The sequence below is a fragment of the Bufo gargarizans genome, chromosome 2, assembly GCF_014858855.1.
Source record: "Bufo gargarizans isolate SCDJY-AF-19 chromosome 2, ASM1485885v1, whole genome shotgun sequence".
Lineage (NCBI taxonomy): Eukaryota > Metazoa > Chordata > Amphibia > Anura > Bufonidae > Bufo > Bufo gargarizans.
In genome coordinates, this window is record NC_058081.1 from 567,084,919 (window position 1) to 567,102,580 (window position 17,662).

The 17,662-nt window shown below is 42.9% G+C and overlaps 1 protein-coding gene across 1 annotated transcript; it reads right to left on the reverse strand.

Moving 5' to 3' along the window:
- Nucleotides 1–6,122: 6,122 nt before the first annotated feature.
- On the reverse strand, nt 6,123–15,980 carry LOC122926720 (trans-1,2-dihydrobenzene-1,2-diol dehydrogenase-like). Its single transcript, XM_044278190.1, has 7 exons — nt 15,844–15,980; nt 11,691–11,802; nt 10,362–10,525; nt 6,946–7,198; nt 6,746–6,870; nt 6,400–6,550; nt 6,123–6,312 (listed from the first exon to the last, which is right to left on the reverse strand). The coding sequence occupies exons 1-7, from the start codon at nt 15,931–15,933 to the stop codon at nt 6,203–6,205; spliced, it is 1,005 nt and encodes a 334-aa protein (XP_044134125.1). The 5' UTR covers nt 15,934–15,980; the 3' UTR covers nt 6,123–6,202.
- Nucleotides 15,981–17,662: the final 1,682 nt, after the last annotated feature.

The window sequence follows — 17,662 nt, forward strand, 5'->3', positions numbered from 1 at the left end:
AACCTCTTACGTCTTTTAGAAAATTTCTCAGAGGCCTCTGGACTGCGAATTAATCATCAAAAATCCGAACTTATGTTATGTAATTGTCCGCCATCCCTGAAGTCTCTCCTCCTTACAAACTTCCGATTTCACTACATGCCCACTCACATTCCGTATCTAGGCACGTTATTACCTACCCTCCCACATCAGATGTATAGGTTGAACTACATTCCATTGTACCATAGTATTAGGGAAGACCTTAAAATCTGGCAGGCGTTACCGATATCCTGGATAGGAAGAATACATGTTATCAAGATGGTTGTCCTACCCAAACTCCTTTACTTATTCAGGACTATACCAATCTCGGTCCCGAGTCGTGATCTTCAAGGTCTTCAAAGGGATGTAATGAGGTTCATATGGGGTAATAAACGGGCCCGTATTGCTAGGGCTACCATGTGCCGACACAAAACACAAGGGGGTCTATCAGTCCCTGATTTCATGAAGTACTATAAAGCGGCCAGGTTAGCCCAGCTTTTCTTGACGCACACAAAATGTGAAACCCATCCCCTGTGGGTCGCGTTGGAGCAGTCCCTTTTATCTCCTTGGTCATGGAAAGCTTTAGTCTGGTCTACGCTACCCATCCCAAATAGAATTTGCTCTGACGCGCCGCCAATTGATAGGCAATCCTGCCTTCCCTCCAGGATTAAGACACTCAGATTTTAAGTGGTGGATCGACAGCAATTATACAACTCTGCACAGATTCCTAGTTAGGGGGAAATTGATTGCCTTGAGCGATTTTAGAGATAAAGTGGACCTTCCTAGCGGTGAATCGTTCAGGGCTAATCAAATTTTTTCATTCCTTCATTCCCTGAAGATTGATAATCAGATATTAGACTACCTCTTTTGAACGATTTGTCAACTTCTCCTTATGTAGATGGGGTTTATTATCTAGACTGTATGGTATGCTGGACCTCACACCTGAAGGGGTTCGTCTTCCGTACATGGTGGAGTGGGAGAGGGACACCCAGGAGGAATATCCACTATCTGAGTGGTTTCTTCGTTCCCAGACTTTGACCAAGACTTCTTGGCAGATTACACTAGCTGAGACCTCAGTTAAGGTACTGCATAGAACTCACTTAGTGCCATTTCGGCTACACCGTATATATCCAGATGTATCTCCTTTATGCTTTAGGGGATGTACTGAAGATGGTACGGTCTACCACATCTGGTGGACCTGCCCTCATGTTCAATTATTCTGGTCCAAAATTGGCAAATTGCTTACCACAATATTAGGGTGTCAATACCAGGTTACACCAGCTCTATGCCTCTTGGGGGATAAGCCTCCTGGACTAACTTTTGCCAAATTCAAATTGTCACAACACATTTTAATGGCAGCCAATTCATATAGCGTTTAAGTGGAAAACAAGTGTCTTAAGCTTCCAAGCAGTTTTAGATAGAGTCAATAGAATACTTCTTTATGAAAAACTTTCAGCAATTCGAGCGGACACCTTTGAAGCGTTTGAAAAACTGTGGGAACCCTGGGTCTCCTCAACCTACTCCGCCAGACTACAACACAGTCTATCACTATAAAGTGCAATATTCTGCGTGATGTTACCTCAAACTAAAGTTGAGCATCCTGTTCATATACTTGATACTATCTTAATTCACTCGCTGCTATCTATCTAAAGATCACTAGAGGACCTCCATTTGACAATTGTTGTTGTTTTATTCATATTATTTCTTTTTTATTATTTCCTTGTTTGTCTATACTTAATGCATGAACAAACTGTATGCATTTCAGCAATTATTCTTTGATGTCACCGGATGCTTTTATGATGATGAACATGTTTTTCAATAAAGCATTTGAAACATAAATACTATGCTTTTATACTATGTATAGTATAAAAAACCTATACATATGTGGTATTGTTGTAACCGTACTGACCCAGAGAATGAAGAGAATGGTCAGTTTTGCTGCAAAGGGAACACCGTAGGGAGAAAACCTGTAAAATGGTGAAGGAATTGCATTTCTTTTCCAATTCCAACCTATACATTGTATGCCACATTAAATGGTGGCATTAGAAAGTACAACTGTAGTGTCCCACTAGGTAAATGTGGGCACTACACAAGGGTCAATTGGGCCACGTTGTTCCCCACCTCCTGTGGGACAGGGTCATTGTATTTTATATGATGCTTTTATGTGTATTTTTCCTGTTTTCACCTGTGCCAGGCCTGTTAGGGGTAGTTCCTCCTCCTAGACAGTAGAGGGAGCTAGGGAACCCCTTAGTATATATAGTCAGGTCCAGCTCAGGGAGAGTTAGTCTGTGTGTAGTCAGAAGTCAGTGTGGACAGTGTAGCCATCAGAGAGCGGGGGAGCAGCTTCTGACATGCAGCTAGATAGCTCAGGCTCCTAGCTTGCCACCAGGAGAAGGGTTTGCCTCCTGAGAAACCAAGTTCCCTTAAAGGTGCAGTGCAGAGCCAAGTTTTATTCCAGCCAAACAGAGAGCTGAAGGGCAGAAGGATATTTCTACAGCAAGGAGACATATACCAGAGGAAGGTTTCCCTACCCAAGGATAAAGTCAGCTATAGGGCATACGGGCCTTGGAGAAAGACAGACAGAATTCTGAGGAAAAGTGCAGCCTGATCTGTAAGTGTTATTCCCTCTGAGTATCTTGCAAGGACATTTGCCTGCCGTTTTATATAAAGCCTGCCTGTTACAACCTGTTTACATGTGGAACTGACCAAAGACTTTAAATAGTTGAACTGTTTCAGTAAAAGGAAGTTTTGGTTCACTACAACGTTGTGTTCCTCAATTATTACTACAATAAATCGGTGTGCCACCGTTACTGGCACTGGCGTCACAAACGTAAAGGGCTCTTGCCACCGGTACATTAAAACCTGCAACATCCAGGGCACCTCACCTACCACCCGGCCTGGTGCCTATATACAGAGAGTGCCCCAGAGGACCCCTGTGCCAGCCTCTCCATCACTGCTGTACGCCTGCCCAGGGTATATGAAAAACTGTGAGTAACTACCCCTGCGACCTCACCATCGCTCACCCTGCAGGGCTGCGTACTGCACAACTTGTCCTGCAAAAAATAAGCCCTCATATGGATATGTGAATGTTATGGCTCAAGGAAGATGGGGAAGAAAAATGAAAATGCAAAAACGGAAAGAAAAAAAAAACGCTAGTGTTATGTTCTGATATGAATCCCTGTTGCATTATGATGATTGGAACCAGTGTTATAATTACAGTGAGGAGGAGGGACAGAGCATGCACACTTTATGCTTTGAATAATCTAATTATAATAATTGCATTTTTGAGGGCCTATTTTAACATTTGCTGTGAGGACCCATGATTTTCATGTACACCCCTGAAAGCAGGAGTGTGTGATGCGGGAGTTGTAAAGTCGCTGCATAGTCACCTGCCCGGAATGCTTTTGGGAGACCAATTAGGTGAGTTATTATCTTGATAATGCCAAGCAAGGCCTTGAGATATGGTTGCAGAAAGATCTATCTCACACTTTGGAGCTGTGGGCTAGAATAGTCCTTAAATGGGCACTAACCTTTCAAACAACATCTTCTCAAAGGTCACTTTAGAAACATAGAATGTGTCGGCAGATAAGAACCATTTGGCCCATCTAGTCTGCCCAATATACTAAATACTATGGATAGCCCCTGGCCCTATCTTATATGAAGGATGGCCTTATGCCTATCCCATGCATGCTTAAACTCCTTCACTGTATTTGCAGCTGCCACTTCTGCAGGAAGGCTATTCCATGCATCCACTACTCTCTCAGTAAAGTAATACTTCCTTATATTACTTTTAAACCGTTGCCCCTCTAATTTAAAACTATGTCCTCTTGTAGCAGTTTTTCATCTTTTAAATATTCTCTCCTCTTTTACCTTGTTGATTCCCTTTATGTAATTAAAAGTTTCTATCATATCCCCTCGGTCTCTTCTTTCTTCCAAGCTATACATGTTAAGGTCCTTTAATCTTTCCTGGTAAGTTTTATCCTGCAATCCATGTACTAGTTTAGTAGCTCTTCTCTGAACTTTCTCCAAAGTATCGATATCCTTCTGGAGATATGGTCTCCAGTACTGAGCACAATACTCCAAATGAGGTCTCACTAGTGCTCTGTAGAGGGGCCCTTTTTTGGCACATTATGGGGGGTACTATGGCATCTGGTGGCACTAAGGGGGCATTTTATACTGGCACATTATGGAAGGCACTACAGGGGACAGCAGCACCATGGGACATTATTTGTGGGCACTATGGGGGAGTGGAGCACTATTGGGGCATCTGGTGGCACTAAGAAGGGGCATTTTTTACTGGCACATTATGGGGGACACTATGGGGAAGGGGGAGAGGAGCACTATGAGGGCATTTACTGGGGAACTATATAGGGGTATTTTATACTGGCATACATTATGGGGACATTAGCTCAACTGCGGGCACTAAGCGGGGGTATTTCAAGTACTGTCATTATAGGGAGAATTATTACTACTAGGGGGTATTATGCAGAGCTTTACTACTACTGGGGGCTATGAGGAACATGATTACTAGTATAGGCACTATAGGCGCATTATTACTACTAAGTGTGCTCTGGCAGAGAATTATTTCTATTGGTGGGATTTTGGGGAGTACTGTTACTTTGGGAGGCACCTGGCATAGTATCAGCTTAGCACAATTATTTTTGGGGGACATTATCTTTATACTATTAGTGTCTGGGCGCAGTTATATTTTTAGAACACTGTGTGCCAATAATTGTTGAAGGGGGCACTATCTGTGTGGTAGTAGTATTTCTAGGGGGACTGTTTCTGCAGTATAGTATTGGGGGTGGCAGAAAAGGGTGTTCAGAAGATGTGAAGATGATGGAAATATGGAAACTATTGTCTGTCAATCTCTGCAGAGACGGGAGATGGCTGAAACATCATCATGGCGGTCTGGTCTGAATGGAGAAGATAAAGAAAGAGAACATCTTTACAATCCCCTCCTCCCATGCAACCCCACTCCAGTGGCTAGTCAAGATGGCTCTCTCAGCCACTCCATCCATGTACTACAGTGTCACTGTAAAGTCTTTTTTTTAGCCCTCATCCTAGGTGGGCCCCTTCTCAGTTCAGGCCCCAAAGCAGCTGCTTCCCCTATAGCTACACCCCTCCATTGCTGGATGCGTGCACTGGAATGTTTAAGTGATAGTATCATTTTGAGTGTACTGCAATCGCCAATTTTCTGTAGTTTACCGTATATAAGACCACGATGCATATTGTGGCACATGCATTTAAAGAAAAGTGGAATTCTTCTCTTTTAATCAATACAGTATATCACTGTTTCTGTAAAGGGTGGCCATTCGGCTACCCTCTTTAAAGCTTTTTATGTGACCACGTGTCAATGTAGTCCTCCATCTTGGGATTACTGGGGTGATTGAAAGAGACTCAACATTTCCTGGAAGTCTTTGCACTGCAGCATAAACAATTCTGCCTGCCAGGGCTAAGGAATTTTTGCCTTCTATTGCCTTCTGTCAGATATACTGTATAGTCCAAAAAAATACTTTCAGGGATCTTGTGAAAGGTATCTTTCAATGGCGTATTAATGAGAGGCCACTTGCTAGGACCCTTGCCAGTTCTCTAATGGACCAGCTCTTGGCAGCTCAGAGCTGAACTCGGAAATACCTATATTTTCACCCAGGCAGCCCCCTGACAAGAGCATCGGAGCATTTCATGCTCTGATGCTCTCCTTTGCCATGCACATGTTTCAGGAGGTCTGATGACGTACTGGGCTCTCCTTAGGGCTGCCAGGCGAAGGCTTCCGCCGAGCAGTGAGCCCGGTGACATTACCGACACTGATGGACGGGCTTTACAGGCTAAAGCCTGCCCATCAGAGCCAGTGACGTCACTGAACTCGCTGCTGGGCGGAAGCGTGTTATTGTAAATAGAAGAGCCCTTGCCCAGCGCGATCCAGTGCATGACATGCTCCGATACTAACTTTAGGGGGGCTGCCTGGGTCAAAATACGGGTATATCCGGTCTCAGATCTGAACCCGGACAACCCCTTTAACCAAATGTCAACCTCACTAAAATGGAATTTACACCCTCCATTTATTATAAATCACAGAACATTTGCAGTATAAAAAGTCAATCTGATTCAGGCTAATTACACTGTCTTTTTTTAATTACATTTTTTATTAAACATTTATTATTTGCACCTATTAAATGTAGAAGGTTCAAGCTTTGTCTTGGGGAAAATTAACTCCAAGTTGTTTACGAACCTCCTCCATAATGGTTGCCAGTAGTTCACTATCAGCCAAAGTCATTAGTGGACTTTCCTTTAATCCTGTAACACCAGAAGAAGCCATTAGTTCAGAGTATATTAGACTTATCAGTGGAATGTACAGTACGAACACATGATCATGAATGTTACCTTTAAGTAAACACTGGCGTACATGCTCAGCTTCATAGCTTAGTCCTGTGCTGTTTGTAAAATGCATGGCTTTCGTAGACTCAGGCAGAGGATATTTGGTTTCTTTCCCATTAAAAATGACTGAAGTTGGGCACCACATGCACGAGGGAACCTGAGGAGTATAATTTAGGCTAGGTTTAGTTCACATATGTATTAGGCAACTTCAGGAATACAATGATAATCATGTGTAAGCCATTTGAAATCTTCTTGGTCCTCCTTGTATTGTACATTACTTGCTAATAGGAAATGTATTTTTGAAGAACTTGAAAAGGCCCATATTTTTGGCCCATAACTAAATTGGCAGTACCTGAATCATGCCTGTAGAACCGCAAATGGCAGCCTGGTTTGGCATTCCAACCATAATAGTGCAGGTGAGGATGGCTTGCCTTTTACCGGGGTATTGCAGTATAATCGTTACAGTTTCATCGACCCCTAGAAGATAAGACTCAATAAGTGCTGCTTGCAGTTTTTGTTTTGGGAATTAATTCTTGTTTTTTCCAGACATACCAGTCTCATATAGAAAACCTTTAGCTGTTACAGACTCTGGCTTTTCACCACTGAATGCCATCAATGCAAACTGGATACAATAACAACCAATGTCCAGGAGACCTCCACCACCCAGCTCCTTCTCTACTGCCCGAGGAACATGATATTGGTTGGAGCCAAATTCTGCCCGCACAACTTTGATATCTCCTATGGCTTTCTGGGATAGTAGAGTGCGGATCTGGTCATATACGGGAAAGAAGCGGCTCCACATTGCCTATAGTTGAAAGAGTAACCTTCAGTTAATAAGCACAGAAAACAGACTGTTTTAAAAAAATCTGTACTGAAGAGAGTACATGTTACGCGTCAGTTCTTAAATAGTCACTGCACTTTCACACAATTTAACTTAAAGGGGTTTTCCAGGATATCCGGCACCCCTGCCAATCAGCTGTTTGAAGAGAAGGCCACATATCGGGCCAGCGCTGCCTTCATTCACCTGAAAAAAGCGGTCAATTCATGGCCACTAGGGGTCTCACTTCCACCACAGTCCACTGCCTGCAGTCCCTAGTTAGGCCCCTTTCACACAAACGATACGGATTGTGTTTGGATCTGTACAGGAAAAAAATGATAGTTTTGCACGCAAGTGCAGACAGTTTTGTCTGCAATTGTATTCAGTGGATCTGTTTTTTTTCACATGGGTCCATGCGCATGAAAAAAAAAAACTGAAAAATTACAAACATCTCCTAGCAACCATCAGTGAAAAATGCTTTGCATCCGGATTGCATCAGGATGTAATGTGTTTTTCATGGAAACCCCATTTGCTTCTCTGGGACCAGGACCAGTGGTGTATCTTGGTTTTGTGCTGCCCTAGGCGAGACTAAACTCGGGCACCCCCCTAATATAAATTTGACCCACCCCTTCCTGTCACGGCCAAACCCCTTCCTCTGTAAACGCCACCCCTTCCTCTTTAGGCTCCACCCTTTCCTGTTTTGCATAACAATATTAAGAAATTTATCGTGATAACGATATATATCGCGATAAATACCCGTTTAAAAGAAAAAAACCACAAGGAGGCGTTATACTGTATGGGGGCAGCCTCAAGGAGACGTTATACTGTATGGGGGCAGCCTCAAGGAGACGTTATACTGTATGGGAACAGCCACAAGGAGACGTTATACTGTATGGGAACAGCCACAAGGAGACGTTATACTGTATGAGGGCAGCCTCAAGGAGACGGTATACTGTATGGGGCAGCCTCAACTAGACGGTATACTGTATGGGGCAGCCTCAACGAGACGGTATACTGTATGGGGGCAGCCTCAAGGAGACGATATACTGTATGGGGGGTGGGGGCAGCCACAAGGAGACATTATACATACTGTATGGGGGCAGACATAAGGAGACGTTATACTGTATGGGGGGAGGGGGCCGGGCCAGCCTCAAGGAGACACTAAACTGTATGGGGGCTGCCACATGCAAATAGTGCACTCTGCACTGAGTCATAAATAAAGGTGGTATGTGTGTCAGACTGTCTATGGTAGCCCTGGCCTCTCCTTGAGGCTGCCCCATACAGTCTGTATGGGGCAGCCTCCAAATGAACACAATGGGCAATATAATTATTGGCAGTAATATTCACTTATGGTGATTTCAAAAAAAGTTTTTAAAAATATAGAAAATATAAAAAGTTAAATCACCCCTCTTTCCTCAAAATTAAAATACTTAGCAAATAAAAAAATAAACATCATGGGCATCACCACGTGCAAAAATGCCCCCATACTATTAAAATATAACAATATTAACCCCATATGGCAAATGGCATAACTCGCCAATTCGCCATTTTTTTTGTCACTTAACTCCCAAAACTTTACAAAAAGTGATCAAAAAGTCACACACTTCACAATAGTATCACTGAAAAGTACAGATCACCCCACAAAAAAATAGCCCTCACACAGCTTTGTACACATAAGTACAAAAAAGTTATAGGAGATGAAAATATTATTTTTGTCAAGGTTTTAAAAAAAATTCAGTATGGAAACGTAAGAAAAACTATACAAGTGTGGTATCATTGTAATCGTACTGACTTGAAGAATGAAAGTAAAAACTCAATTTTAATGCATATTAAACAACATAAAGAATAACAAAATGTAATTTTTTTCACGCTTTCAACTACATTGTATCAACCGTAAATGGTGCCATTAGAAAGTACAACTTGTCCCACAAAAAATAAGACCTCATAAGGCTATGTGAACAGAAAAATAAAAAAGGTATGGCTCTGGGAAGGCGGGGAGTCAAAAACAAAAATGCAAAAACTGAAAATTGCCCGGTCCTCTAAGGGTTAATAGTTGGTGTTAACCTGTATCTGGTTTGCTCTCCATACTTTATACAACATTTGCAAACAAGGTTGTACAAAATCATTCCACAGATCATAGAAAGTAGAAAGGGCAAATCAGCACCAAGTCTCGTTGTAAAAACTGGCCTTAGTGGTGTCACTGGCATCACATGTCACTTAAAAAGGAGGCATCATGGGCCTTTATGACCTGGGCACCTGTAGCTGGCATCCACAATACCACTTTTGCCACCTGAACCAGTTACACAGGATACAACTATAGTACATTACCTAGTTTATTACTCAATAATATTAAGACGCCTCTCTAGCAGTGTTATTTAGGCATTGTATTACCTGCAAATACCTGGTGTCGGTGAAGAAGATACTTCACATGGCCCCAACCAATCCAAGACAGGTCTTGTCTCTAGTCTCATTGTATAAGGGTTGAGACAATTTTTTTCTCTTGTTAAAACCCTGGCAAGCAATACTACAATTTTAGGTTTGGGGGAGATTTATCAAGACCGACCCTTTCAGCCTGTGCTGCCAGAAGATGGGCCTAATTTATGATAAGGAGCATGGCTCTTCATATATTAGACACATTCTCCAGTAGTCCGTGCACGTAAACAGAAATCTACGACAGCTCATAGTTATGATTGTACAAAGAACCACGGCCATTATGCAAACGTTTTTTGAAAACTCACTTCTGCTTTAAAAAAAACATTCTCCAGTAGTCCGTGCACGTAAACAGAAATCTACGACAGCTCTGAGCTGCCGTAGATTTCTGACTTAATTTGTGCCAGAAAATTGATGTAAATAAAGATAAATTTGCCACACCAAACCTCTTTCTGACCCTTACCACACCCCTTTTTTTTTAAAGTGGCGAGAGAGGCGTAACAAGAGGCACTTTTCAAAAAAGTTGTATTTAAAAAGTCACAAACACACACCTTGAGACTTTTCAAAGCCACTTTGCTGGGGCAAGGAAGATGACAAATCTCCCCCTTAGTCCCTAAATTCAGATTAGCATAAATTCTCATAATTCTCACAACTGACCATCAGCCACCTGCATCTTATATATCTTTATAAAAAGTGAAAAAAAAAAATTAAAGGACTGTACCTCCATGAAAAAGACGTTGTATTTCCTTGCAGCCTCAGTCATCTCTTTAACCTCTCTTGAGTTCATGGCTAGTGGTTTCTCACACATGACATTTTTCTTGTTCTGCAGGAACATCATAACTACTTCTCGATGTACTGTATGCAGGACACCAACATAGATGATATCTGCAACATATAATAACGTTCAGCATATAATATGTGTTTTGTACAGTCTATATTTCAAGATGGCGCTAGACTGCTCGTAGTTATAGGGAAACACCAGCATTTAATGGTATTTCCCACTGTAATTTTTATTAGGGAGACCTTCAATCTCCATGATTAATTATTATTTAGCCATTCATTCTCTAAGCAGCAGCCTGTATATATTTATTTTCTTATTTTCTTGCATAGCAATGATGGTCTTTGGTGGGGATCATCATAGGTCATCCCAATTACATTGTAACTCCACCACCACTTTCTTTCTAGAGTAGGACAGATAGCAAGATAGCCACTTCTTCACTTTCCTGGAGGGGCAGGCGATCGTCAATATTTGGGGATCCAGGGAAAGACTTGATATTGTCCTGATGGAGTTACCCTGACAGCACATTGAGCTCTGCTGTTGGAGTCCAACTCATAGGGAAGCTCATGTGAAAACCATTGTCTACCATGTAACTTGTCTGAAGCCAGTGTTGTATGTATGGCTTTCTGCCTAATAAAATTCTACAAAAATTTGTTTGGACATCTTCATACCAATAGTCAATGTATGCATTCGATGACTATCTCCACCATTCAGTGGGATCTACCGTTGTCTTAGTTAGATCTTCCAGCCTGTGCCCTACTACCTGTAGACAAGGTACATCTATTGGTGTACAGTGATTTGTCTACCGTCTCAAAGCTCCGGCAAAATAATGCTGCCTCCTGCTGTAGGAAACTATTGTGGTGTATGCAGGCAATATGGCAGGTGAAAGGTTATATTTGGGGTCATGAACATATATCTGGAGTTACATAATGTACATAGATCCTATATTGCATAATTAATGGTTGAGTGGAGTCCCAAGTGTAGCCTTTGCTTTGGGATCCATTAGCTTCAACCTCTTCCCTTTCTACTCATCGTTATCTTCTGACTATAACAACTAGGGCTGAAACTGATGACAGGGACAATAATGTAGAATGGAACGTGTGAGATATCAACAGTTCTTTACTGATGGTTACCGATGTGTTTGTGAGCTTTCTATCAAATGTCAATATGCTCATGCAATATGTGTTATGCTGTCCTGCACCCTTGACTAGTATACAATTAGTATCCACTATCTCTGTATTCAGTTAGATCCATGGTAAAGTAATCCCTCACCAATATTTGGGTCCTTGGCAAGATCTTCATACGAGCCATACACCTTTGGTATATTGTGAGTTTGGGCAAATTCTTTAGCGCGTTTCAGATCTTTAGCTGCAACAGCCACGGCCTAAAAGGAACCAAAAACCTATCATTGAGACTTATTTATACACCAAGAAGGAGATCGGCAAATAGATTTGGACATGCTGTGCCTAATATACTCATCACTTACTGTACATGCAGGATACTTACACCTTCTTCATTATGTAGACATGTAAAATGATGTAACATAAGCACGTATTATCAATATTTGTACATTATATAGTTTATGCTATTTAAAGGAAAATTCCACTTATGGTAATAAGGTGACACAACAACCCCAGAGGGCTGGTTTTCTGATGACTTCCTTCAGTTTTTACTCTCAACAGATGAACTTATTCCCAGACTTGAGATCCTTCTTATACAAAGTCACAGTTCTTTACAACTATCACTTGATTACTATTTCTTCTTTGGATTAAAACCCCAGTTCCCTATATTCTCTACTAGTGATGGCGGTTCGCGGCGAACTTTGCTCATTTGCGATTCGCCGAACATGCGAACATATGGCGATATTCGCGCCCGCCATATTCTTTTACATTGTGAAGAACTTTGACCCATGACACATCCTTCAGGTGGTACAGGACAGCCAATTGAGACGTTTCAGCACATGGACATACCCCCTACCTTATAAATAAACCCGATCTGGCCGCCATTTTCCATTCCGTTTTTTGTCAGTGTAGGGAAAGGTTGCTGTGTGGAGCAGGGACAGGCTGTTAGGGACACCAAACGCTAGCTAATAGGGCTACAAAAGTCCTTTTAAGGACTGGTATAGGTGTGCTTTTGATAGGTGTGCAGTACAGAGGGGTGTAATATACTTATAATATACTTTCTAACATAGAAAGCATATTATAGTGGATTTGTATTGTGCAGCAGTGGTGAGCGGTTCTGCAGCGAAACTTCAGCTATACAGTGACAAACGCAAACGTTGGGTACAGCAGCATTTCTTTGCGGTTTTGCTGCATTTCCTCTGCTACACACAGTGACAAACGGTTTTGGAAAAAATAATTATAACTGGTGTGCGCATGCGCGTACGCAAAAATTATATTGCCGATATTTTGCATTGAAAAAAATAATGAATGGAGATCGCAAATTTGAATAATACATCTGGTATGTCACTGTCCATGTTGTGGGACTATTTGTGCACTTCTAGTAATTATTTATTGGCTGCAAATATGAGCTGAAGGTTTTTCAGGTTCGCCTGCCATTAAAATGAATGGGACCCGCCGCAAACTTGCGGTTCGCGAACATTTGATCGCGTTCGTGAACCGTCCCGGTAGATGTTCGTCTCTACACTAGTGTCACGAGGGTGTCAAGAACCACGTCTGACTCCGTTATACCCGGGGTCAAGAAGTCGCAGTGGGTGGCTGCGTGCTCTATGTCTAAAGATAGCACTGTTACTTAATGGTAGCTTTCTGTGTTTGCCTTGCAATCCTTTTTGGCTCACTCAGGGATCCGTAGCTTCTTCTCCTCAGCTGTTTTTTGTCCGGCACTCCCAACCTCCTTATATTCTCTTCTCCCACTTCTCTGGTTGCCAGATATAGAGCTTCCTGCCTGGACTTCTATACTGACCCACTGGAGCTGAGTTGCTGTTATCCCTGGTTGTCGTGTCAGAGCGTTACCCTCCGGATCCCTGTTGGTTGTTGGTTGTTGCCCACCTGGGACTATATGTTTTGTCAGTATTGTCTGTCTTCTCCCTAGTGTTTCCCTTTAGTGTTAGTGGTGTGGACTAGTGTTCCCACCGCCCTATTCCCTACGTAGGGCTCATCTTAGGGAAAGCCAGGGTTTAGGCACGTGATCGGTATACAGGTGAGAAACCCGTCTAGGGACGTCAGGGCAGTCAGGTGCCAGCCTCAAGGTGAGTTAGGGGTCACCATCTTTCCCTCTCCCTTGGACAGGGCCTTCCTTTTCCCTCCCTTTGCGTCACGTATGTGATCGGTATGCCAGTCGTGATAACTAGTCCTTCCAAGTAGAACGCAGAGCATGGCAAACCCACACCTCTGTTTTCTATATACATCCTTCCAGAGCAGTCACCAGGAGAGAATCATCGAAGGACCGTTGCTACCACTACTAAATAGTACCCAGGGCTGAAACTTCGCACCACCATGTTGTCCTACTGAATATGGAGACTGTAAACAGTTCCAGTGAACACCTTCCGCAATAAAACAGTGTGTAGAACAATCTCCTATGTGGTAAGGGCTCAACAAGTAGTCATCCTGCCATGTTGTTTAAAACCAAGTAGTTAGCTTAGGGCAAGCTTCATTAATTCATAAATATAAGCCTAATAAAAACAGTTTTCTGGTGCCCTGGTATTCATGCTCAATACCAAATGTACTCATTTTTCCAACAGTTCGAAAGTGTATAAAAAGGGGCATGGCGTTAGGGTTGCATCCAGAGTGGCTCTCCATTCTGGCGCATAGAATAGAGTCCCAACGGGCCACCCTCTACAATGTTCATCCCTACAATGTTCATATGCCCTAAAACAGAATACGGACAGAGGTTTTCATCCTGAGACAACCTCTTTAATGGTCATTTAAAATCTTTACTGTATGTCCAGTTTTACATTTAGGGTGAATCCATAAGCAGAATATTTTGTTTTCCATGACTGTCCGATTCATTAAAATGGAGCTTGCAGAAATCCATGTGCTTACTACTAAGACAACTCAATTCAGATGAATGGAGCTCATTTTCAGTCACATAAATTTCTGCAACAAATTTACTGCATGTGAATATACCCCTGAGAGGATTATCAACGTAACACATATCAGTCGGGTCTTTTAAAGATGGCACACCGCTGATGAGCACAGTGGACAATATATTCGCAGGGTTTCTGCTGTTTAAAACACACTGTGAGTGTACATGAGAGTGTGCGACTCTACGTGTGAGTATACAGGGAGTGTCTGACTGTGCATGTGAGTGTACAGGAGAGTGTCCGACTGTGCATGTGAGTGTGCAGGAAAGTGTCCGACTGTGCATGTGAGTGTACAGGAGAGTGTCCATCTGTTCTTGTGAGTGTACAGGGAGTGTCCGACTGTGCATGTGATTGTACAGGAGAGTGTCCGACTGCATGTGAGTGTACAGGAAAGTGTCCGACTGTGCATGTCAGTGTGCAGGAAAGTGTCCAACTGTGCATGTGATTGTACAGGAGAGTGTCCGACTGTGCATGTGAGTGTACAAGAGAGTCTCCAACTGTGCATGTGAGTGTACAGGAGAGTGTCCAACTGTGCATGTGAGTGTGCAAGAGAGTGTCCGACTGTGCATGTCAGTGTGCAGGAGAGTGTTTGACTGTGCATATGAGTGTACAGGAGAGGGACTGTGCATGTGAGTGTGCAGGAGAGTGTCCGACTGTGCAGGAGAGTGTTTGACTGTGCATATGAGTGTACAGGAGAGGGACTGTGCATGTGAGTGTACAAGAGAGTCTCCAACTGTGCATGTGTGTATACAGGAGAGTGTCCGACTGTGCATATGAGTGTACAGCAGAAGAGTGACTGTGCATGTGAGTGTGCAGGAGAGTGTGCAGGAAAGTGTCTGACTGTGCATGTGAGTGTGCAGGAGAGTGTTTGACTGTGCATATGAGTGTACAGCAGGAGAGTGACTGTGCATGTGAGTGTGCATATGAGTGTACAGGAGAGTGTCCGACTGTGCATGTGAGTGTGCAGGAGAGTGTCCGATTCTGCATGTCAGTGTGCAGGAAAGTGTCTGACTGTGCATATGAGTGTACAAGAGAGTCTCCAACTGTGCATGTGTGTGTATATAGGAGAGTGTCCGACTGTGCATATGAGTGTACAGCAGGAGAGTGACTGTGCATGTGAGTGTGCAGGAGAGTATCTGGCTGTAAATGTAACTAATATAGACATTAGCTATTCATTGATTCCCTGCTGTGAGCACTGGGCATCTGTATTATTTCTGCCACATATAATATCTGAAGCTAAGAAGTAGTCACGAGAGAACATCCTAAATGTTACATAATCAATCATAAGAACACCACCGACAATAATTCTATTCACTAGAAAATATTTGTTTAACCTTTAAACATGATGACAACAGCTTTCCTCCCAGTTTTAGTAGATCTCACCTGGTGATCCTTAGCGGGCAGGGTCTGCAGAGCTACCATGAAATCATTGCTTATCTTCCCAGCAGAACAGATGCCCCATGTTGTGGCCATTGCTGCAGAAGAAACCTGAGCTCTTCAGATCTAGCAGTGATTCCCTGGTCTGTTCACCTGATATCCGGGGTTTATATGACTGTAAGATGGGAGGGTCTAGTTGGTCACAAAAATTTTGCTGACAAGTCACTGGCACAACTTGAAGAGGACCCATCACCTCCCTGACATGTCTTAGTAATTGCTTGTATTACCCATGTAATAAAATTTCTGGAGAATCTTGTCTAATGACTCTATGATCCATTCCTCTAGTATTCCTACTAGAAGCTTATGAATGAATTGCTGCAGGTTGCAATGAAGGTGCCTGCACAGTCTGACATTATCCAATAAGTGCTGCCAGTATAAGGCTACTTTCACACTAGCGTTCGGGTGTCCGCTCGTGAGCTCCGTTTGAAGAGGCCCACGAGCGGACCCGAACGCAGCCGTCCAGCCCTGATGCAGTCTGAATGGAGCGGATCCGCTCAGACTGCATCAGTCTGGCGGCGTTCAGCCTCCGCTCCGCTCGCCTCCGCACGGACAGGCGGACAGCTGAACGCTGCTTGCAGCGTTCGGGTGTCCGCCTGGCCGTGCGGAGGCGTACGGATCCGTCCAGACTTACAATGTAAGTCAATGGGGACGGATCCGTTTGAAGATGCCACAATATGGCTCAATCTTCAAGCGGATCCGTCCCCCATTGACTTTACATTGAAAGTCTGGACGGATCCGTCCGAGGCTATTTTCACACTTAGCTTTTTTTTGCCATTTTAATGCAGACGGATCCGTTCTGAACGGAACCACCGTCTGCATTAATATGAGCGGATCCGTTCAGAACGGATCCGCCCGAACGCTAGTGTGAAAGTAGCCTCAGAATGTGCGGGGACATACTGCCCCCCCCCCCCCCCCCACCATACACACACACTCAACTGGTAAAATTGGCGTGCTAATTGTGCATTTTGTGACAAATTTCATTTTGTGGAATTCTATGTCTCAATATGACATTCTGTCTGACAAAATGACAGTTTGAATTCTGTAATTCTGTCACAAAATGACATTCTGTGTAAAAAAATAACATTGTGAAAAAATTAAATTTTGTAGAAATTTCTACAAAATTCTGCGTGACAAAATGAATTATTTGTGTCACAAAATTACATTCTGTATCATAATAACATTTTGTGTGACAATAAAATTCTGTATGACAAAATAACATTCTGTGTCACAAAACTGTAATTCAGTTTGTGACACAGAATGTCACTCTGGCGCACAGAATGTCATTTTGTGGCTGAAAAATCATTTTGTCACAGAATTTTATTTTGTTGCACAGAATGACATTTTGTGACAATTGTACAAAATGAATTTGGTCTATAAAAACTGCATTTTGTGTCCCAAAATTCACTGTGAACAAATGGCGCCCCCCAATAACACCCATCTGGACCTTCATTACATTAGTAGGATTAGGCTACTTTCACACCTGCGTTCGGTGCGGATCCGTCTGGTATCTGAACAGACGGATCCGCACCTTATAATGCAAACGCTTGCATCCGTTCAGAACAGATCCATCTGCATAACATCTTTTTCAGATCTGAGTTTTCACATCGTGAAAACTCAGATCCAACAGTATATTCTAACACAGAGGTGTTCCCATAGTGATGGGGATGCTTCAAGTTAGAATATACTAAGAACTGTGTACATGACTGCCCCCTGCTGCCTGGCAGCACCCGATCTCTTACAGGGGGCTGTGATCCGCACAATTAAC

What these genes read in the sequence shown, in the direction of transcription:
- LOC122926720 (XM_044278190.1), bottom strand. Translation starts at nt 15,933, where the DNA reads ATGGCCACAACATGGGGCATCTGTTCTGCTGGGAAGATAAGCAATGAT. An exon ending in ACAACGTCTTTTTCATGGAG is followed by an intron (nt 7,199 to 10,361) that starts GTACAGTCCTTT and finishes TTTCAACTATAG; the next exon opens with GCAATGTGGAGCCGCTTCTT. An exon ending in ACGCCAGTGTTTACTTAAAG is followed by an intron (nt 6,313 to 6,399) that starts GTAACATTCATG and finishes CTGGTGTTACAG; the next exon opens with GATTAAAGGAAAGTCCACTA.